The following is a 23,845-nucleotide window of genomic DNA, read 5'->3' on the forward strand; positions in this document are numbered from 1 at the left end:
TAAGACACAAGAAGTAGGGGATCCCTGGGCGGCTCAGCGGTTTAGCGCCTGCCTTCGGCCCAGGGCGTGATCCTGGAGTCCCAGGATCGAGTCTCATGTCAGGCTCCCTGCATGAAGCCTCCCTCTGTATATGTCTCTGCCTCTCTCTGCGTGTGCGTCTCTCATAAACAAATAAATAAAATCTTTAAAAAAAAAAAAAGACACAAGAAGTAGACTCTCAGTCAGAAGAGAGATCAAATAGCTAAGAAAATGGGGAAAAAATAATATACAAAGATACATGTTGAGTGTGTCTTCCTAAGCATCCACATTGGTTAGAGGTTTGCATCATCAGATGTGGTCTTGCTAGTGCCACCTCCAAGGCTGTTCCAAGTGTGGAAATGAGTGTGGCATGCTGTGGCCAATGGACTATGAGTATTTTTAACCCCATTTATGAGATCATCTCTATTTTGAAGTGGAGGTATCAGATTATTTCAGTCTTATGACATCAAACATCTGATTCATTGAACTGTCTTTGGTCTAACCCATGCCCACCAAGTATACATTTTTGCCACACAAGCCCAACCTGGAGCGTGGAGAGCCCTGGGTCCTAGAGTAACTTTAGTACCTTTGGCAGGGCTCTCTCAGAGAACATCAACAGAAGCTTTCTGATCATGATTTCAGCTTCCAAGTCACCTTGACCATGGAGGCAGAATGGATTAACCCCTGGGATTCAGACCACCAGACTATGGGACAGTTACAAGACCAAGTTTTGATGAATTCCCTACCATTCCAATTCAACTTTATTTATATTTTGGATCTTATGTCTCTATCCCTCAGGACCTTATGGCACTTATACCTTGAAAGAGTAAATCTGTATGCCTTCAAAACAGAGGGACTTACTCATTTGGCATTCATTAGATAAAGTTTTCTTAATCTTTTTTAAAGTACTAAGGCCTTTGATACACATGGACCTCTCATATCCCACCACCACGTTTCAACATGCACAAGCCAAATAGGTACTTCTTGTAAAAAGATGTCCCCACCTGTTCAGAAGACTCTATGGCATATCATATGATAAAGCAATAGGGCTTGTGTGCTAAATAATATAGACTCCACATATATACACATCTGTGTGTATAAACGCTAGCTGTAGAGATTTCAACAAAACTTGGCCCATCATCCAGCCTCATCTGAGAGTCACTGCACCTCCCAACAAAATTCCCTGCACTGCCCTAGATACTATACCTATTAGAATTACAGGTAAGTATCTTCTGATTTCTACAGAAGGATCTCAACTTACTTATGATAGAGTTGGTTTAGGGTAAGTGAGGAGAGAGCAAGGCACGTGTGAAGGGAGATGGCATAGTATGAAAAAGTACCACGAAGGGAGATGGCACAGTATGAAGAAGTACCAAGCTACCTCATCATTAAGTATCCATAATGGTTAGTACTGGTGATGGTGTTGGTACTCATCATGGGTGTGTGTAGGTGAGGTGTTTATGAATTCGATGTGTGTGGGTGTGAATGTTTTCCTGCTTGTCTGTGTGCATGAATGAGAACCCACACACAAGAATAAATAAACCATAATCTTCGCTTTCAGAGTTCTAAGTATCAGGAACATGAAAATATCCATCATTAATTAACGTAATAATTGATGTAATGTGACATTAAATAATGTTAATGTAAACTATGCACCCTTCTCTGTGCTGTCCGATCACAGGTTAAAGTTGCTCACTGAACAGACTTTGCTTCCGAAAATACAAGTTGGGAAAAAATTAAACCAAATAACACTATTCTTTAAATTCTTTATTTCATATGCCCAATTCAGTGATATTACAATATGTTTATCATACATGCAATCACCCTTTTTATAGATTTAAAATATTAAATGTTGAAAGAATATTATGAATTATAATCAGAATTTACAACAAGGCACTTAAAGAAGTCAAAAGACTTTAAGAATTACATTAAATTTCAAGCACAAATATGAAACAATAAAGGACATTGGTGATGTTGATATTCAGACTCTTGGCCCCATCTTAATTTTCCTGCTCCCCTCCCACCTAGAATCTAACAAACTATTCATTATAAATTGAAATTATAGAATTCTTAGAAAGTAATTGGATGACAAGTTATATGATTCTCTTTACAAATACAATCTACTTTTCAGCAACCTGTAAGCCATTGAAAAAGTAACTCCATATCCTATAAAGAAAGCCAAAGCGCGATTTGGCTGGGGAAGGGGTGTTAAATACGCGATTGTGTGGTAGATCCGTGCTCCAACAAAGAGTCTGAAGTGCAGGAGGGCTGTAGAAAGATCTGGACCACTCAAGGAATACAGAAGACCAATGCCAAGAAATGGCACAATATTTTCAAGGTCATTCAGGTGAGCTCTGTGGGAAAAGATGATTAGCAAAACACTGACTTCAAAATCAGTAGAAATACGTTCATTTTCCCTTTCTTCTAAAACTAATGTTAGTGGATCTTAAAATGCAGAATTATTTCACTTTTTTTCAAATTGTCTTCCTTCTTCAACCATTTAGCTTTTATTTTAAATATCTCATTATTTTTGTTTCTATCTTTAGTGTATTTCAACATATAACAAAGAAGGCACTTTGCACGCTCAGGCATATCAAAACTGCTGCATCTATTGTCATAAAACTCACTTCAGTTTTTAGATATGAAATACTTGCTCTTCCGAGATTCATACAATAGCAATTCAAGATTCTTCTTAAAACACTTCTTTCCAAAAGAAGAAAATCCTTTTGGTTATAATCTTTCGTAAGGCTCCTCTATCACTTCTGCCAATCTACAAAATTATTACTCAGCCAATCCTTGCTCATCCACCCAAACTACTAGATTGTCAACAATTAATTTACCATTTCAATACTAAGAATCTTATGCCCTCAACTTCCAAACAACAGAATACATAAGTAGCCTTTCAAATATGGGGAAAATCTTAGACAATGTATCCTCAAATTATAAAAGGAATTACTGAAGTGAAGAAGCAAAGTACAAAGAATACACAAAAATGATAGACAATATAGAAAGATATGTTTCCTAAATTCTATCTTTATATACCATAGCTAGAAGAAGACAAAAATCATGGTTTAACTACAAGTTTTCCTCTGATTTATGGCACCCTGGGTTTCTCTGGCCAGGAATGAGAATAGAAGGTGCATTTATTATTGGCTTGATTTTTTTGAAGTGCTTAATTTTAAAATCTAATGTCCCTGTTTAAGTTTCCAGAACTAAAATTGTTTTAGAATCTAGACTAGGAGTTGAGATTTTTGATAGAGCTTTATCAGCTACTGATAGGCATTTCAAAATGAAAAAAAAAATTTGTCTTATGTCACTCTTTTTTCTTCTACCAAAAAAATTATTACATATCCCCTGCTCAGCAATCACCATCATCTCCCACCTCTTTTCCTTTCTCCTGTTTCCCATAGCTTGCCTGACAAAGATGGTGACAACATGAAGGTTGATGGTGACAAAGATGATAATAACCTAGATAAGTAATAGTTTTGAAAACTTTAAATAAAGAATGACCTGTTCCTGGGGCACCTGGGTGGCTCAGTGGTTGAGCGTCTGCCTTCAGCTCAGGTCATGAGCCCAGGGTCCTGGGATCGAGTTCTGCATTGGGCTCCTGGCAGAGAGCCTACTTCTCCCTCTGCCTAGGTTTCTGCCTTTCTCCCTGTGTCTCTCATGAATAAATAATTTTTTTAAAAAGGCCTGTTCCTAAATAAAAACAAAGACAGAATGGTATGAGTGTTCCTGTCCCTTCTCTTTCATGGAACAGGCTACTGATAGCAAGGCGGATGAGAAGGGGCAGGAATACTATTTCCTATTTAGGAAGGATCCACTTCAATTATATGAAGGCTATTTGGTTTGGTCCTTTGAATTCTCCTGCCGTGCCACAGATATAGCTTCACCTCCAATGATGGCCATGTTAGTTTTCTCCCCCACAGCTTTCTGAAAGGTAAGACATTCTAAAGTTGGGGAAGAAGTTTTAAAAGGGAGACCCCATGGAAAATAATGTCTACTTAAGCAATTGGCAAATAGAATACAGTTTTAAAACAGAGAAGAGGGCAGCCTGGGTGGCTCAGCGGTTTAGCACCGCCTTCAGCCCAGGGCATGATCCTGGAGTCCCAGGATTGAGTCCCACGTCGGGCTCCCTGCATGGAGCCTGCTTCTCCCCCTGCCTATGTCTCTCTCTCTCTCTCTCTCTCTCTCTCTCTCTGTGTCTCATGAATAAATAAATAAAATCTTTAAAAAAGAAAATAAAACAGAGAAGAAAGTCTAGGACAATAAGCGGTAATGGGTTTCACTGGGGGTAGAGGGAAGGAAGGTCAGAGAAGGGCTTCTTTGGACAGTATTAGTCCCTCCATTTTTTTCTGGCCTCCCTATATCTTATTTCCCTTCTTCAATTTGCCTTTCCTGTCTTCAGCCTTCCAAATGTTCTTATAGATAACACTGCTCATTGTCCTAGAAATTGTCTGTTTTCAATAGACGCTCATACTCAATACTAACTCATGCCATTTTACATGCTGTTCTTTTTAGACCCTGGCTGGCCCAGGCATACACATACCGAGCTCTACCAGTGAGCACTTGCTATAGATCAGTATCACCTTTCCACTGGAATCCTTTCTCTGATTGAACAACACAGCTTACCTTATAGGGGCAGCTTTTTTCATCTTCCTGTCCTTTCTAGATGGCTACCAAAATCTATTAGTAGGTAGATGTCTTCATGACCACTTTCTATCTGGTCTGTCCCCTTCCCTCCATCATGACTCCTATTCCCATTTTCTTTTCTCATGTGGACAGATGCCCCTTGGTATAGACTTGCTCTATGGCTGACCTTCACACAGCCCTACTCTGTGCTCATGATGCTCCAGTCACACCTTCTTCCCTCAGATCAGAACCACTTGGATTTCAGCATCACCCATCTGACCTGGACCTTATCTCAACCAAAGCTCTTCACACTCAGAATATAGCAGTGTGCTCAAATTCCCACAAAGAAATTATCCCAAATTGACATGATCACTCTTCTCTTCCTCTTCCCAAATCCTAATATCCTTCAAGCTCTTCATCCATCCAATATTCCTAAATCCTTTAGGAACTTATACCTTGTACCGCACAACTTAACATCTAATAAGAGGCTGCTTTATATCATTCTCTAATTACTACATGTGTGTTGGCCTTATTTTCATGGTAAAAATTATAAATCCTTCCAGGGCAGGAATCCAGTCTTAAAGCTCTTTTATCATATCCTAATAGAAGAAGTGACATCAATGAGCACACAACAATCTCTCAATGAATGTTTTATTCATGCACTGGGTCCAGAAGGGAAGCCATCTAGTTCAACTCCTAGACTAAGCTTCAGTCCCTTGAAAGAATCCCCAGTGAGCATCACCTAAATTCCATCACTCAGTGAAAAAGTATTTTCTACCTCAGAAGGTAGTATGTTCTACACATCTCTCCTTTCCCTATATACCAAACCGAAGCCTTCATTCTTTCCCTTTTGAAAAGTTCCCTGTATTTTTTCAGCTGCCCTAATTACCTTACACTTTTCTTTTATCTAGTTGTAACAAATGTATATATGATCTCAAATTCTTTCTAGAACCTCGTGAGATAGGATTAAATAGATACATACATAAAATGTTTTCTAATCATCACTGATTTCTGTCTGCCCAAAGCACCGAGTCACTGACCTATAAGTCACTTATCTTGACATTTCCACACATATTCCTTTGTTTTTAATTATTTTTCCCACATGTTTATGTATTAATTTTCTCAAGATTGCATATCTTCATTCATGGCCCCATTTCATCCCTGCCATTGGCATATACTAATAGAAATAGCTTCACATGTGGAAGTAGTGTAAAAAAAATCCAGGTTAAAAATGAGATGGGGGATATTCTGGAAACACTTTATCAGTAAAGTTTCACCGAAAGTAAACTGTTCTTAGAAAGTTTTTGATGGGGTCCATAAGGTCTCAAACAATACAACTGGAAACTGGACACCCTATCTTTCTCGGAGACTTTCTTCTGTTGCCACACTGAAAAGCCAGCGTCTGATCACCAGGGGGCGCTATGCACACAGTCGCTGCACCTCTTCAAGGACACTGATTCCTTTCAGAACTAAGGTCAATTGTTCACAACCTGACTAGAAGATCAGGTTCAATAATGGTTTGCTCCTCTAGAAGTACAGTCTTATGGGTATGGCAAGGAGGGGGAGGCTGGGAGGGGAGAATGGGGAAGAATCTAAAATCTCAAAATAAAATCTATTTTGTTAAGCTTTCACACATGATGCTTGGATCTTCCCTCCAAACCCACTAGTGCTATCAAGTGTCTTATTATTATCACTCTCAAGTCCTGGGCAACGTTATCAGCATAAGGTCATGATTAGCATCATGAATGTGATTACCTGCTCTAGAAGGGATCTACAAAAAGGTAAACACAAAGTTTTAAACTGCTTAATGTCTCTTTGGTGGTTTTGGTAATTCCACAAAGCTGTACTCACCCTTTTCTACTGTTTAATCTCTTTCATAATAACATAATTTTCTGATACTGTTTGAAATTTTCGCATTAATTCTTTGTCCTGAAACTATTTTATTTTAAATCCACATTCTTGTTGGTCTTGTTGTTGGTTTAAGACTAGCTGATTTACTCAGTAGGACTGCTAACTTAACAAATATATAACTAAGAGAAGCAGAAGTTAACATTTTATTCAAACTACCTAGCCCAGACTTTACTCTTAGAAGAAAAACATTCTGTTTAATAAATGACTTGGTCAGTGGAATTCATGTAACTGGAGGCACAAAAAGAAAAAAAATAAAGGAAAAATATAATTTATGGAACTTACAGAATGCCATCAAAAAGATGAATATCTTTATTTCAGAGGTCCCAGAAGTAGAAGAGAGTGAAAAGGGGGCAGAAAGCTTAACCAAAAAATAATGGCTAAAAACTTCCCAACCCAGAGAAAGAAATAGACATCCAGATGTAGGAACTTCAGATGTACCAAAAAATATGAATCCACACAGACACACCGAGGCATATTATAATTAAATTACCAAAAGTTAAAGAGAGGGAAAATTTTAAAAGCAGCAGGAGAAAAGTAGCTTGTCTTATACAAGGGAACCCCATAAGACTACCAGCATACTTTTAATCAGAAACTACAAGGCAGAAGGGAGTGGGATGGGACTCTTTTTAAGAGTCTTAAAAATATAATTAATAAAATAATAAATACCAAATATTTCACAAAGAATTCTCTACCAGGGGGGTGGGGCAAGATGGCAGGGGAGTAGGGTCCCCAAGTCACCCGTCCCCACCAACTTACCTAGATAACTTTCAAATCATCCTGAAAACCTACAAATTCGACCTGAGATTTAAGGGAGCACAGCTGGAATGCTACAGAGAGAAGAGTTTGCACATCTAACAAGTACATCTAACAAGTACAACTCTTTTTTAGCCACTCTGCACTGAGCAAAATGACTAGAAAGAAGAACTCACCACAAAAGAAAGAATCAGGAACAGTACTCTCGGCCACAGAGTTACAGAATTTGGATTACAATTCAATGTCAGAAAGCCAATTCAGAAGCACAATTATAAAGCTACTGGTGGCTCTGGAAAAAAAGCATAAAGGATTCAAGAGACTTCATGACTGCAGAATTTAGATCTAATCAGGCCGAAATTAAAAATCAATTAAATGAGATGCAATCCAAACTGGGAGTCCTAATGACGAGTATTAATGAGGTAGAAGAAAGAGTGAGTGACATAGAAGACAAGTGGATGGCAAGGAAGGAAGAGAAAATATAATTTAACAATTATAAGACCATGAGGAAAGGTTAAGGGAAATAAATGGCCACCTCAGAAGGAAAAACCTATGTTTAATTGGGGTTCCAGACAACACCGAGAGGAACAGAGGACCAGAAAGCATATGTGAACAAATCATAGCTGAGAATTTCCCTAAATTGGGAAAGGAAACAGGCATTCAGATCCAGGAGATAAAGGGGTCCCCCCCAAAATCAATAAAAACCATTCAACACCTCGACATTTAATAGTGAAACTTGCAAATTCCAGAGATAAAGAGAAAATCCTTAAAGCAGCAAGAGACAAGAGATCCCTAACTTATATGGGGAGAAGTGTTAGGTTAACAGGAGACCTCTCCAGAGACCTGGTAGGCCAGAAAGGGCTGGCAGGATATATTCAAGGTCCTAAATGAGAAGAACATGCAACCAAGAATACTTTATCCAGCAAGGCTCTCATTCAGAATAGGAGAGATAAAGGGCTTCCAAGATAGGCAGAAATTGAAAGAATATGTGACCACCAAAATGCCTCTGCAAGAAATATTAAGGGGGGTTCTGTAAAAGAAAGGAAGTCCAAAGAAATAATCCACAAAAACAGGGACTGAATAGGTATTATGATGACACTAAATTCATATCTTTCAATAGTAACTCAGAACGTGAATGGGCTTAATGATCCCATCAAAAGACAGGGTTTCAGACAGGATAAAAAAGCAAGACCTATCTATTTGCTGTCTACAAGAGACTCATTTGAGACCTAATGACACCTACAGTCTGAAAATGAAAGGTTGGAGAACCATTTACCATTCACATGGTCCTCAAAAGAAAGCTGGGGTACCCATCCTCATATCAGATAAATTAAAGTTTATCCAAAAGACTATAGTCAGAGATGAAGAGGGGCATTATATCATACTTAAAGGATATATCCAACAAGAGGACCTAACAATCATGAATACTGATGCCCCTAATGTGGGAGCAGCCAAATATATCAATCAATTAATAACCAAAGTAAAAACATACTTAGATAATAATACACTAATACTGGGAGACTTCAACACGGCGCTTTCTGCAAATGACAGATATTCTAAGCACATCTCCAAAGAAACAAGAGCTTTAAATGATACACTGGACCAGATGGATTTCACAGATATTTACAGAACTTTAATCCAAACGCAACTGAATACACATTCTTCTCAAGCGCACATGGAACTTTCTCCAGAATAGACCACATATTGGGTCACAAATCGGGTCTGAACCGATACCAAAAGATTGGGATTGTCCCCTGCATATTCTCAGACCATAATGCCTTGAAATTAGAACTAAATCACAACAAGAAGTTTGGAAGGACCTCAAACACGTGGAGGTTAAGGACCATCCTGCTAAAGATAAAAGGGTCAACCAGGAAATTAGAGAAGAATTAAGGATCCCTGGGTGGCTCAGCGGTTTAGTGCCTGCCTTCAGTACATGGTGTGATCCTGGGGTCCTAGGATCGAGTCCCTCATTGGGCTCCCTGCACGGGGCCTGCTTCTCCCTCTGCCTGTGTGTGTCTCTGCCTCTCTCTCTCTTTCTTTCTCTCTCTCTCAGTGTCTCTCATGAACAAATAAATAAAATATTTTTAAAAAAGATTCATAGAAACTAATAAGAATGAAGATACAACCATTCAAAATCTTTGGGATACAGCAAAAGCAGTCCTAAGAGGGAAATACATTGCCATACAAGCATCCCTCAAAAAATTGGAAAAAACTCAAATGCGCAAGCTAACCTTGCACCTAAAGGAACTGAAGAAAAAACAGCAAATAAAACCCACACCAAGCAGAAGAGAGTTAATAAGGATTCAAGCAGAACTCAATGAAACAGAGATCAGAACTGTTGAACAGATTAACAAAACCAGGAGTTGGTTCTTTCGAAGAATTAATAAGATAGATAAACCATTAGCCAGCCTTATTAAAAACAAAAGAGAAAAGGCTCTAATTAATAAAATCACGAATGAAAAAGGAGAGATCACAACCAATACCAAGGAAATACAAACGATTTTAAAAAACATATTGTGACACCAATAAATTAGGCAATCTAGAAGAAATGGACGCATTTCTGGAAAAACACAAATTACCAAAACTGGAGCAGGAAGAAATATAAATTCTGAACAGGCCAATAACCAGCGAGGAAATTAAAGCAGTAATCAAAAAGCTCCCAAGACATTTAAGTCCAGGCCCAGAAGGCTTCCCAGGGATATTCTATCAAACGTTTGTTTAAAGAAGAAACAATGCCTATTCTACTAAAGCTGTTCTGAAAGATAGAAAGGTATGGAATACTTCCAAACTCATTCTATGAGGCCAGCATCACCTTAATTCTAAAACCAGACAAAGACCCCACCAAAATGGAGAATTATAGACCCACATCCCTGATGAACACAGATGCAAAAATTCTCAACAAGAGAATTCTTGTTCCTTCCAATAGGATCCAACAGTACATTAAGAAGATTATCCACCATGACCAAGTGGGATTTATCCCCTGGATGCAAGACTGGTTCAACACTGGTAAAGCAATCAATGTGATAGATCAAACCAACAAGAGAAAAAACAAGAACCATATGATCCTCTCATTAGATGCAGAGAAAGCATTTGACAAAATACAGCATCCATTCCTGATCAAAACTCTTCAGAGTGTAGGGATAGAGGGAACATTCCTCAGCATATTAAAAGCCATCTACGAAAAACCCACAGCAAATATTATTCTCAATGGGGAAACACTGGGAGCCTTTCCCCTAAGATCAGAAACATGACAGAGATGTCCACTGTCACCACTGCTATTCAACATAGTACTAGAAGTCCCAGCCTCATCAATCAGACAACAAAAAGAAATAAAAGGCATTCAAATTGGCAAAGAAGAAGTCAAACTCTCCCTCTTTGCAGATGACATGATACTGTGCATAGAAAAACCAAAAGACTCCATGGACCCCAAGATTGCTAGAACTCATACAGCAATTTGGCAGTGTGGCAGGATACAAAATCAATGCCCAGAAATCAGTGGCATTTCTATACACTAACAATGAGACTGAAGAAAGAGAAATTAAGGAATCAGTCAATCCCATTTACAATTGCACCCAAAAGCATAAGATACCTAGGAATAAACCGAACCAAAGAGGTAAAGGATTTACACCCTAAATACTACAGAACACTTCTGAAAGAAGTTGAGGAAGACACAAAGAGATGGAAAAATATTCCATGCTCATGGATTGGAAGAATTAATATTGTGAAAATGTCAATGCTACCCAGGGCAATTTACACATTTAATGCAATCCCTATCAAAATACCAAGGACTTTCTTCAGAGAGTGGGAACAAACAATCTTAAAATTTGTGTGGAATCATAAAAGACCCAGAATAGCCAGGGGAATATTGAAAAAGAAAACCAGAGCCGGGGGGCATCACAATGCCAGATTTCAAGTTGTACTACAAAGCTGCGATCAAGACAGTGTGGTACTGGCACAAAAACAGACACATAGATCAATGGAACAGAATAGAGAACCCAGAAATGGGCCCTCAACTCTATAATCAACTAATATTCGACAAAGCAGGAAAGACTATCCACTGCAAAAAGGACAGTCTTTTCAATAAATGGTGCTGGGAAAATTGGACAGCCATGTGCACAAGAATGAAACTAGACCATTCTCTTACACCACAGACGAAGATACACTCAAAATGGATGAAAGATCTAAATGTGAGATAAGAATCCATCAAAATCCTAGAGAAGAACACAGGCAACACCCTTTTTGAACTTGGCCACAGCAACTTCTTGCAGGATACATCTATGAAGGCAAGGGAAACTAAAGCAAAAATGAACTACTGGGACTTAATCAAGATAAAAAGCTTCTGCACAGCAAAAGAAACAGTCAACAAAACTAAAAGACAACCTACAGAATGGGAGAAGATATTTGCAAAAGATATATCAGATAAAGGGCTAGTATCCAAGATTTGTAAAGAACTTATTAAACTCAACAGCAAAGAAACAAACAATCCAACCATGAAATGGGCAAAAGACATGAACAGAAATTTCACCAAAGAAGACATAGACGTGGCCAACAAGCACATGAGAAAATGCTCCGCATCACTGGCCATCAGGGAAATACAAATCAAAACCACAATGAGATACCACCTCACACCAGTGAGAATGGGGAAAATTAACAAGACAGGAAACAACAAATTTTGGAGAGGCTGTGGAGAAAGGGAACCCTCTTGCACTGTTGGTGGGAATGTGAACTGGTGCAGCCACTCTGGAAAACTGTGTGGAGGTTCCTCAAAGAGTTAAAAATAGATCTGCCCTACAACCCAGCAATTGCACTGCTGGGGATTTACCCCAAAGATACAGATGCAGTGAAAAGCCAAGACACCTGCCCCCCCCCCCAATGTTTCTAGCAGCAATGCCACAATAGCCAAACTGTGGAAGGAGCCTTGGTGTCCATCGAAGGATGAATGGATAAAGAAGGTGTGGTCTATGTGTACAATGGAATATTCCTCAGCCATTAGAAATGACAAATACCCACCATTTGCTTCGACATGGATGGAACTGGAGGGTATTATGCTGAGTGAAATAAGTCAGTCGGAGAAGGACAAACATTATATGGCCTCATTCATTTGGGGAATATAAAAAATAGTGAAAGGTCATAAAAGGGATAGGAGAGAAAATGAGTGGGAAATATCAGTGAGAGTGACAGAACATGAGAGACTCCTAACTCTGGGAAATGAACAAGGGGTAGTGGAAGGGGAGGTGGGAGGGGGAATGGGGTGACTGGGTGACATGCACTGACGGGGGCACTTGACAGGATGAGCACTGGGTGTTATGCTATATGTTGGCAAATCGAACTCCAATAAAAAAATATACAAAAAAAAAAAAAAAAGAATTCTCTACCTGATAAAGTTGTCCTTCAGAATTGAAGGAGAGACAACGAATTCTCTAAACAAAAGCTGAAAGTGTTCATCACCACTACAGCAGCTAGAAATGTTAAAGGATTTTCTTTAAGTTGAAACAGAAGGACATTATTTTGTAAGAAGATAACAAACAGAAGTATAAAACTCACCAGTAAAAGCAAATATAATTAAATTCAAAATACACAGTGGGTGTATAATGTAATGATGGTGGGTAAATTACATAAGTCTAGTATAAAAACTAAAAGACAAGTAGCAAAAATAATTATAATATACAATAGGAAAGGCTAGTCTCTTCAATAAACTGTGTTGAGAAAACTGAATTTCCACATGCAAAAGAATGAAGCCACACCCTATTTTATACTATTCACAAAAATTAATTCTAAAGGGATTAAAGACTTGAAATGTAAGACCTGAAACCATACAATTCCTGGAAGAAAACATAGAGGGTAAGCTCCTTGACACTGGCTTCAGCAATGATTTTTCTGGATTTGACACCAAAATCAAAGACAACAAAACCAAAATAAACACATGAGTCTCTATCAAACCAGAAAGCTTCTGCTCAGCAAAGGAAACCATAATCAAAATGGAAAGACAATCTATGGAGGAAATATTTGCAAGCCACATGTCCGACACGTGCTTAATACCCAAAATATACAAAGAACTTACACAGCTCTATAGCAATAACAATAATCCAGTTAATAAATATAAGCAAAGACCTGAATAGTTATTTTTATCCAAAGAAGACATCCAAAACCACTGATTTTTATTCAAAAATCATCCAAAATCAGTGATTTTGATTAACTTCACCTCTCTTAGGATGGCTATTGTCAAAAGAACAAGAGATGATAAATGCTGGCAAAAATGTGGAAAAAAGGGAACTTTGTTGGTAGGAATGTAAACTTGTATAAGCCACAATGGAAAACAGTTTGGAGGTTCCTCAAAAAATTAAAAATAGAACAACCGGATGATCCAGCAATCTCACTGCTGGGTATATATAAAAAAGAAAAAAGAAAAGAAAGAAAAGAAAAGAAAAAAGAAAAGAAAAGAAAAGAGGAGAGGAGAGGAGAGGAGAGGAGAGGAGAGGAGAAGAGAAGAGAAGAGAAGAGAAGAGAAGAGAAGAGAAGAGAAGAGAAGAGAAGAGAAGAGAAAAGAAATCCAAATTCCAAAGAGATATCTGCACTCCCATGTTCACTGCAGCATCATTCACAATAGCCAAGATACAGAAACAACCTAAGTGCCCATCAATAGATGAATGGATAAAGAAAATGTGGTATATATGTGCAATGGGACATTATTCACTCTTAAAAAAGAAATAAATCCTATTACATCCAACAACACAGATGAACCTGAAGGGCAGTAGGCTCGGTAAAATAAAGCAGAGAAAGACAAATGTTATATGGTACCACTTATACGTGGAATCTAAAAGACTGGAAAAAAATTTTTCAAACTCATAGAAACAGTAGAAAGCTGGTTGCCAGGGGCTGGGGGAAAATGAGAGGTTGGTAGGGTACAAAAGTTCAGTTATAAGATAAAGAAGGTCTGAGGACCTAAAGCGTGACATGGTGACTATAGTTAATAACACTGTACTGTATAATTGAAATTTGCTAAGAGATTAGACCTTAAATGCTCTCATTAAAAAACAGAGGGGGTGGTAACTATGGAGGTCATGGATGTGTTAATAAACTCGATGCAGATAAACTTTTCACAACACATATGTGTTATTGAATCATGATGCTGTGCACTTTATATGTCTTACAATTTTATTTGTCAATTACAGTTCAGGTGAAAAAAAGTTTGTAATTTATATGACTTTATGGCAAAGATTAAGAAGTATACTTTTAGGACTAAGATTCAATTTGCTTTTCTAAAACAGTGTATTAATTATATTATTAGGAAGTGGTATGGATAGTGTCTTGGCTTATGGCTTTTCATTGCTCATTGAATTCTCAGTACATTAAACATAATACCTATAAAGGAGAGAGAAAAAGGAAGGCAAGACTTCCCACGTTCACATTTCGAGTTTTATGCAAAAGTATCTTCAACTTTTCAAACAAGCTGACAGTCTCACCTCTGGAGAAAGATGACAAAACTGAAGAATCTACCATCCTCGTTTTACCTCCTACCTTTAATACCTTTTGAAAAATCCCTACACAGTACAAAGTCATTAACCCCGACAAGGTAGGAAATTGGCAGCATGTGCAATTGCAGTGAGAGATGGAGACTTCTAGATTCCTAATTTTCTATCATTATTGTATGGACTAGTTAAGATAACTGACTTTTATCCCTTTTTATGACCCCCCAACATCCTCAGTGAACTCTGGGACCAAAATTCTTTTATCAAGTAAATAATTTTAGGGGACAGTGGGTTTACCTCCGTACACGTTCCACCCTATCATCTGTCCGAAGATACTTTTTGGCATTTTCTCCTTTGCCAAAGCTGGCACAGTCTTCTGGGTTGGCAAAAACCTATTCCAAATACCAAGAAAAAAAAAATTATTTCAAATACCAAATAACATGGGAGTATTCTATCTGATAAATTATTTGCATTTTAACAGGAGAAATACAGGTATTCAGGTTGGCCCTTATGAAAAGAAAATTTGGAGCTCAAACACCAGGAGGGGTCTATACGTTAAACCTGAGTTTTTAACAGTGCAAAAAAAATTTTTTTAAAGAAAAGTATAAATAAGAACATAAATAAAAACTAATGCATAAAAATAGTGAAAAAAAAAGGAAAAGTGGAAAAGAGAGCATAATTCCAATCCATCATCGACTATTATTAAGGTGAACTGGAATCTTTTCCTAGTGATATTGATACAACTTCCCTTAAGAGTATTAATATTCCCACCTGATTGGTTTATATGAAGGTCCTTAATTTACTAACCACATATGTTAGGGAACAGACAAGAAGCCTAAGAGCGAGGGGCAGGAAATGTATTTTGTACTTTGTTAAGATATGTGTATCTCTTTTCTTTTATTGAATTAATGAACACTTTGGGTTGAATAATGTAGTGAAATATAAGAAGTAGAATTGCATTCCTAAAAATACCAAGTCCATGTTCTAGGGCATATGTTCATTTATCCCTTCCTGCAAATTATTATGCTGTTTGATATGATTTCCTCATCCCTTGAAACTTGAAAAATGCATTTAAAAATATTTAAGTGTGTTCCACTGTTTAATAATTTATAATAAAGAAAAACATGAACTACAAAATTAGCCTAATTTAAGCTTAGAAATTCATAAATATTATACTACTTTTCTTAATATGACATAAGCATTTATTTCAGATAAAGACGTTGAGGAGAACTGATGGGAAGGGACTTAATAGAGTATCAGTTCTTGAGGCCAGCTTTGTCTGTCTGCATTCTAAATAAATGTCTGGCATTTATGTTCAATAAATATGTTTCAAATAAGTAAATAAATGTATTAAAGTGGAAAGTGCATGCGATTCAGATTTAAAGCAATCTGAATTAGAATCTTAGCTTCATGCTTTATGGGTGTGTAACCTTGGGTAAGCTACCTGACCTCTCGGACTTCCAGTTTCTCATCTGCAAAATGGGGGGACCAATGCTCATTTCACATGATAATACTAAAAACTATGTAAAATGAGTCCATGATTTCACACATACAAAGAGCACCACGCAGCTCCTGGCACATACCACTGGCACTCCACAAATCTGAATTCCTTTCTCCCTTTCTTGTAAGATGGGGTACATTTCTGCTATGCTTAGTACTACTATGTTTCTGGAGGACATTGTAAACCTGGTGGTAAGCAGTCATTTCACAGCCTGCTGCTCTGACTCCTGGACCCATTAGAGACTCAGAAAGAGAAACAGAGAGAGAGAAATAGGTGGTTTCCAGGAAGAAGTTGCTGACTAGAGATAGGGACCACACCAATGGAAATAGTTTAGCTTTGTCAAGGTAGTTTTGCTCTATCCTCCCTTACTGGGTTACAAACCCTGTTTGAGTATATGTCATGCTTTCGAAATCTTTCTATCACTTTCCCCAACCATTAAGAAAAAATCATTCTTATAATGCTGGGCAGAAATAGCACCCACTTAAGAAGTCAGAACTACACATAATTCAAATGCCTTGCCCCATCATTAAAGGCTCTACTGATGATAATAATAATAATTCTGTCCCCAAAGGTATATCCTTGACCTGTAATAGAACGAAGACACTGGTTACCCATCTGGAAAATGACTATTTTCTAAACTCTAGTTGGCAAAATTAGCTTCAAAATCACAGAAAGTTTTCTTGAAAACTCTGATACTCTGAGAATCTCGTATACTAAGCATACCTGATAAAGGGTAAAAGCCACAATGAAAAAAATGTTTACTAGTTTCCAGGAAAAAGTACCTGTTCCATAAATATACCAGATGCATCTGTACCAAAAATGGCATAATTCATTTGCAACATTAAACACTGTGCCATTGGGCTTTACCCACTACCCCCCCCCAAAAAAATGTTAATCAAGAAAATTGTTCTCCAAAATGCCAACCCTTCAAGGAAAATATTGCCTCCAAATGTCTTACCTTTCTTGTCAATCTAAAGAATGCAGTTGCAGTACTCATAAACATCATTTTTGAAAGAATAATTGTTGTGTAAGAAGCAAAGGCCATGAATACTTCATTTTCCATTAGCTCAGTGAGGTCAACCATTTTCTCAATTTTGGTCTGGAATCCTGAAAAGATTTTAGACAAGATAGGAAAAGTAGATGGGAATACCTCAAAAAACTTGATGGTCACTTGGTGTGCTTATATTGCAGCATTAACCACACTGTTCTTAAAAAATATCCTGGGTTATTGCAGAAGAAATAATCTTTGCTAAAATTTCAAAATAAACAATATTGTGTTTTTCTAGTTCTATAACATTAAGCTTGAAGATATTAAACAAGCATGGAGTGAAAATGAAAACACAGGGGAATGAGAAGCAAACACAAATGGGTACAATGCTATAAAGTGAGATGAAAATCTTATTTTTGCATCAAGATGAACCATAAGTTGGATGTAAAGGACCAGAGTTTATGGATTGATCTCTCCAGTAGCATTAAATTACGTACACAGTAGCACCATTAATGGTTGATTAGAAATGCCGAAGTTCTGGGCCCCTGGGGGTGGCTCAGTTGGTTAAGCATTTTGGTTAAGCATTTGACTCTTAATTTCATCTCAGGTCATGATCTCAGGCTCATGAGATCCGAGCCCTGAGTTGGATTCTGCACTCATAGCAAAGTTGGCTTGTGATTCTCTCTCCCTCTTCTTCTGCCTCTCCCCCTGGTTACACACACTCTCTCAAATAGTCTTAGAAAAATAAATAAATAAATCCCTAAGCTCAAATATATATCCTTCTTTAGAAACCCAGTTTACAGTGTTTTCTCATTTCAAGAGTATTTAAGATCCCAGGCTCCAAGATTTGAATTCCAATCCCACCATTTGGTTATCAACTTTGGTTGAGAGACTTGGCCTCTCTGAAACTAAATTTCTTCATTTATAAGATGAGAATAGAAATAGTCCTTAACTTACCAGTTTGTTGTCAGGATTTAGTGAGATAACATGTGGAATATACTTATACTTGGCACAGAACCTGGCCCATGAAGAACCCTCGATAAGGTTTATTATACTTTATGATCATCATTATCACCATGATTATAGTCATCATTAATACCAACACAAGTGAACAAGGAGAAGCAGGATACTGAAACAAAATGCCAGGCAAATGCAAGTAAGGAAGTAGCACTTATGGGACTTTCAAAGAAGGAATAAGCTAATGGAGATTAGCTTTACAGAACTCAAGTTTATTTCACCTTCCACTGAATGTAACTATCTGTCTGAAGTTGGAAGTGTAAGTGAGAATGTACCCAGAAGGGAAGCTAAGGCAATCTGGTGATACTGAAGTCAAAGTGGATAGGGATTTAGGGTAAAGCTTAACATGTAAATTTCCTACCCTAAACGGTAGCCATTCTTTTTTAACATCCTCTTGTTCAATTATCAGCCCTGCTGTCTGCTTCTTCTCTCCCTTCCACATAAACACACATCTTTTCTCACATTCAAGCTTCCGTACTACTTAATCTGCTGGGCATGGAGTATGGTCTCTTGGACACAACGTCCGTTCCTGCCTTTAAAACTCAACTCCTATATACAACCTTATCAGGCTGACATCTACCAAATTCTGATCATTCTATCTTTAAAATCTTTTTTTTTTTTATCTTTAAAATCTTAAAAAAAAATCTGTATCTCTTTCTTTACTCGGTTCAGGTCATACGGTTGTCTAAGTATTGCTGTTACTGTGATATATACAACCACACAGATACATATATGCTTAATTTTATGAGTCCACTATGCGTTCAACTATGCCATGTACTTTATGTGCATTACATAGCCTTTGTAACTATACTAGTATAGTTCTCATAACTATATTCATTTCACGGGTGAAGAAAATGTGATTCAGAAATGTTGAGCAGCCAAGCTAGGACACAACCCATATCTCTGCCTTCCTAGCTTGTACACTAAGTACACTGCACTGTCTCCTTCAAGAAGAGACTGCAAACTGCTTAATTCTGATTCAACTAACTTTGAAAGCCTGCTCTGTGGCTGGTACACTCTTTGTTATCATGTTTCCTCTCCCAATTATGCTACAGTGTACCTGTACCTACAGGATAGGTACTATCATTCCCATTTTCCAGATAAAGAAACCAAAGCTTCCAAAGTAACCCCTATTTTATTTTACTATTTTATTTTATTTTATTATTTTATTTTATTTTATATTTTTAAAAACATTTTATTTATTTATTTACTTATTCATTCATTCATTCATTTATTCATTCATGGCAGACACTGAGAGAGAAGCAGAGACACGGGCAGAGGGAGAAGTAGGCTCCCTGCAGGGAGCCCGATGCAGGAATCGATCCCAGGACCCCAGGATCACAACCTGAGCCAAAAGCAGATGCTTAACCACTGAGCCACGCAGATGCCCCAATAACCCCTATTTTTAAAGGCAGGCTGAATATGTACTTCGGATTTAAGCAAACAGAAACTATATGTTCCAGTTTAAAAAACAAAACCAAATGCATAAGAGACATTAATCCACCTCCAAAAGTCAGTAGTCTTGAAACACATAATGTGATATAAGCTCTCAGCGCAAGGTAATACTTTACCACCATTTAATGGGTCTGCTCTTGTTCTGGTAGAGGGGGTGGGAGTGGGGAAGAAGTCATGATTAAAACCTCACTATCCTTCAAAGCTCCTGTAGAGTAATTAGCTTAACAAGGGATCCTTAAGTCCTATGCCTCTGGACAGAGATCTGAGGAAACACAGCAGGAATGTTAATAGTAATAAAAAAAAAAAAGTTACATAGAAGTTTATCAAGTCGGAACTGTTGTTATTTAGCAATAATTTTACAACTAAAATAGTTTCCGTAGGTCTCTGCAGATGTCTACAGAACGAAATAGATTTAGCAATGGAATAAAAGTCCAGAGGATGGGTTTTCTTTTAGTGAAAACTGGCATTGAAAAAGAAGAGAAAAAGCAGAAGCCTTCCAGAACTGCTGGTGGGAAAAGAACACAAAGACGTCGGCAGCTGGAGAAAAAGGCAAAGCCAGGGTTTTTGTTTTCCATTAAATGTGAACAACATGTTGACAGTGCACCTCACACAAAGAGGTTTTCCAGCACCAAGAATGTGGCCTAACTCCTCCAGTCTGTGGTTCTGGGAGATGGGCCAGTGCTGAGCCTCTGCCTTCCCACCCGACAGGTCCCGGAACCGCTCCTCAGAGACCAGTACCTTCCACTCCAGCAGGCCTGCGGGCCAGGTGTGCAGCAGTGAAGGTAAGACACGAAGAAACAGAAGTGATTTCAAGCATGGAATAGGACGGTGCTGGCCTAGACTTTTTTCCAAAGCTGTCAGTAAGTTGCCTTGAACCTACATTGTGGCTGGGCGCTGCAGTCAAGACAAAATTACTGGGGTGCCTGGCTCAGGTGGTGAATAAGCATCTGCTTTTGGCTCAGGTCATGATCTCGGGGTCCTAGGATCAAGCCTCACTTCTCCCTTTCCCTTTGCCCTTCCCCCTACCCCCACTCGTGCTCTCTCTCAAATTAGTGGATAAGCTTTTTGCTAGAGAAGGTCACCTGGAGGGTGGAGAGGAGTGTCATAGTACTAATAATTCAGAGGGTAAAATGTCAGGTGTTTTGGGTATTCCAGGAATGAGGGGTGAATAATCTAAGACAAGACAAAACAGGAAACTGAACTGTTGTCATGACAAATTCTAAATGTACCGTGTGTCATTCCCTTTGCTGTCCATCACTGGTTGGCATAGCAGAGAACACCAGAGAGCTGGGCTCCATTCCCTGAGCTGGAGGTGACCGCCGTTGAAGGGACAAGGAGCAGCATGGGGAACACACAGAGACGCAAGGACGAGGCTAGAGGCCGGGGACATTCGGCTCTGCTAGTTTACTGCCTGTGGTTTAACTTCTCTGGGACCTACTTACCTTCCTTGGATAATGAGGTTAATAATCTGGGACCTACTTACCTTCCTTGGATAATGAGGTCAATAATACCTCCGACGCGCAGGATTCTTGTGAGTCAAATGAGTAAAGTGTACAGAGCTTAGAACTAAGTGCTGTGTAACTATCCAGGAAATAAGTTCCTGCTTTGGTACTGTCCTAGGCACCGAGGAGATAATTTTAGAAATTTCAAACAGCTTTCCCATGATTTCACTTGATCTAGAAAACTCTAAGGTAGTCAGAGCCAGGAAGGAGTATTTGTCTCTGCCTTTAATCTATAAGGAAACGGAGGCCTGAAGAGGTACAGGGAGTAATGCGACCCAAATTCACTGTGGATGGACCAAGACTAGAACCCAGTTTTCTCAAGTGCTTAATTCATGAGCGGCCACTATCAAGGTCAAGAATTCTAGACCGCTCTGGTTTTCTGGGGGCGCCTTTTTCTGTTCCATCTTGTATTCCTATCTCGCCCTCCTATCTAAACACAATGCCTACCCCAACTGTATCTATTACAGTTGAGTCTTTATTTCTCAACCATGGAATATTCCTCTTTACAGGCTCTTGGCCAAAAAGGACAAAGTTCTCTTCTTATTTATGGTGGCCTTGCAACATCAATATTGTGAAACACACAAAAATCTGGTCACACATCCCCTGAGCCATGACTCTGCAATTTTATGACTTCCCAAACAAACATAACACTACCTTAAGATAAAGAAAAAAAGATAATTTAACGGCCTTGTTGCTGTTTATCAATTCTAGAATTTTCTGAACGGGGCAAGGTGACTGCAGACCTGGCCTCCTATGCTTCAGAGTCCAGGTGCTGGGGGGAACATGCTGGGGGTGCTGGGAAGATGTGGGGTAAGGCGGCTCTCAGGTGCTGTGCTGATCTGATCTCCCTTCCCAGCCTCCGTGGTTAGTAAACTACACCCTAAAGCAAACCCTGAGAAAAACTGTACTTGTTTGCCACCAAGAGCAACATTCAAAATCGGACTGATTTGCCATTTTAAAAAATGACCAAAGTCCCCACATAGTCCTCTCCTTTTGGAAACAGAAAAGGACAACAGACCCTATCATTATCTTATCTCCCAGAATGGAAGGCCTTCAGGGTATGCAAAAGGTATGTGTAGCTTGGTATTCAAGGCAAGCTAAGGCCCTAAAGAACTCATCTTACGTGGAAGAAAGGCTGTAAGCTAGAGGATCTGGGGATTTTCCATGTGACCATACAACAATGCTTGATTATAACCCACTTGGCACTCCCTTGGAGACAAAGCAGGCAGAGAGCAAAGGAGAAAACAAAAGGGTGCCGGGAATACTAAGAAGCCTTGGGACTATTTTGAAGAAAGTAATGAGATGGGGGGATTTGCATGCACCCTTCTCTCCACCGCCCCAGGCCAGCCAACCAGAGCAGTAATAGCTGAGTCCGGGGGGGGGGGGGGGGGGGGGGTTGTTAGGTGGTTGGAAGGGGTTGGCTATAGTATCACAAAGTTTATGTTCTCTTGCACTTTGTTATTGTTTTTATTATTAGTAATTATTTAACTTGCTGATGTTCCTCTTGCCTAACAAAGTGAACCATGAGGAGCAGATCCTTCCTAGACCCCAGTAGGTGCAAAGGCCAATTCGTCCAGAGCCGCTGCAAGACTCCACACCCTTCGATAGAACATAAGTTGCTTAAAACTGTAGCGACTTCATACATTCCCAGTTTGCACCCAGCGTGTTGGGCACACAGAGGCCGGAGCTGGCCTGGGGTAGGGGTGAATTCGGCTCCGCCTCTTCCAGGTTGTGATTTCCCTTCTCCGGGACCCCAAAGTTGGGGTGACCTGAAAAGATTTCCTCTCGGAAGTTTCCTCCCTGGAGTCTGACCACGGGGACAACCTACCCTCCAAGGGTGCAGGAGCCCACCTGCCTTTCGGAGGCGGCGGACTGAGACGCCAGCGCGCAGCAGCTCAAGGTTGCAGCGAAGTTTCCCGCGGCCGCAGAGCCCTGAAGCCCAGGCCCTTGCAGCCCCGCTCGCTCCTCCGCCCCCCGCGCCCCGCGCCCGCGCCCCGCGCCCCCACCCCGCACCCCGGGCACGTACTGCGAATCGAGCAGGAGCAACGGCGGCGCACCTGTGCCAGCGGCGGGGCGCACGGCCACTGCGGTGACTTGCCCGGCGCGGCCCCGGGGCCCTAGCACCGCACCCGCTCTGGCTGGTTTGCTCTTATTCGCTCTCCGGCGCTGCCAGCCGGACTCCCAGCCCGGCCAAGCACCTCCCCCAATCGCCTGATTTTCTGTTCCAGGGTAATCCCCGCCCCCGGGTCTCCTTCCTTGACCCCCTGCGGCTCCTCCCGGGCTCTGTCCCCTTACGGTGGGGGCGGGGACCTGAGCGGTTCGCACGGGACTTCTGCTGCCTGGAGGCTGGCAAAGCTTTTAGTAGCTGGAAACCATTTGCAAAGGTGCTGATGCTGAATTTTGAAAGCTTTAAAAGCTCTTAGAGGAGTTAGATCTCTGGGAGGAGGAGGGAGAGGGGAGGACTGATTAGGAACCATTCACAAAAGTGCTTCCCATTGAGCTTCACTTTCCCTGTACCCGTGGCAAGGCAAAGGCTGGCACGGACACGATGCAACGTTTAGTCAAGATCGCCTATTGGCTTCCAGATCTCTAATCCCCA

The 23,845-nt window shown here is 39.7% G+C and overlaps 1 protein-coding gene across 2 annotated transcripts; it reads right to left on the reverse strand.

Annotated features, from left to right (window-relative positions):
• Positions 1–1,764: 1,764 nt before the first annotated feature.
• On the reverse strand, positions 1,765–23,461 carry MGST1 (microsomal glutathione S-transferase 1). 2 transcript variants are annotated; one of them, XM_077870928.1, is made up of 4 exons: positions 23,304–23,461; positions 17,243–17,391; positions 15,081–15,175; positions 1,765–2,372 (listed from the first exon to the last, which is right to left on the reverse strand). In XM_077870928.1, the coding sequence occupies exons 2-4, from the start codon at positions 17,366–17,368 to the stop codon at positions 2,126–2,128; spliced, it is 468 nt and encodes a 155-aa protein (XP_077727054.1). In that variant the 5' UTR covers positions 17,369–17,391; positions 23,304–23,461; the 3' UTR covers positions 1,765–2,125. The 2 variants fall into 2 exon arrangements, with proteins under 2 accessions (XP_077727054.1, XP_077727053.1); XM_077870927.1 differs by having other exon boundaries at positions 23,273–23,457.
• Between the last annotated feature and the right edge of the window lie 384 nt (positions 23,462–23,845).

Source organism: Canis aureus, chromosome 25 (genome assembly GCF_053574225.1).
Source record: "Canis aureus isolate CA01 chromosome 25, VMU_Caureus_v.1.0, whole genome shotgun sequence".
In the NCBI taxonomy this organism is placed as follows: domain Eukaryota; kingdom Metazoa; phylum Chordata; class Mammalia; order Carnivora; family Canidae; genus Canis; species Canis aureus.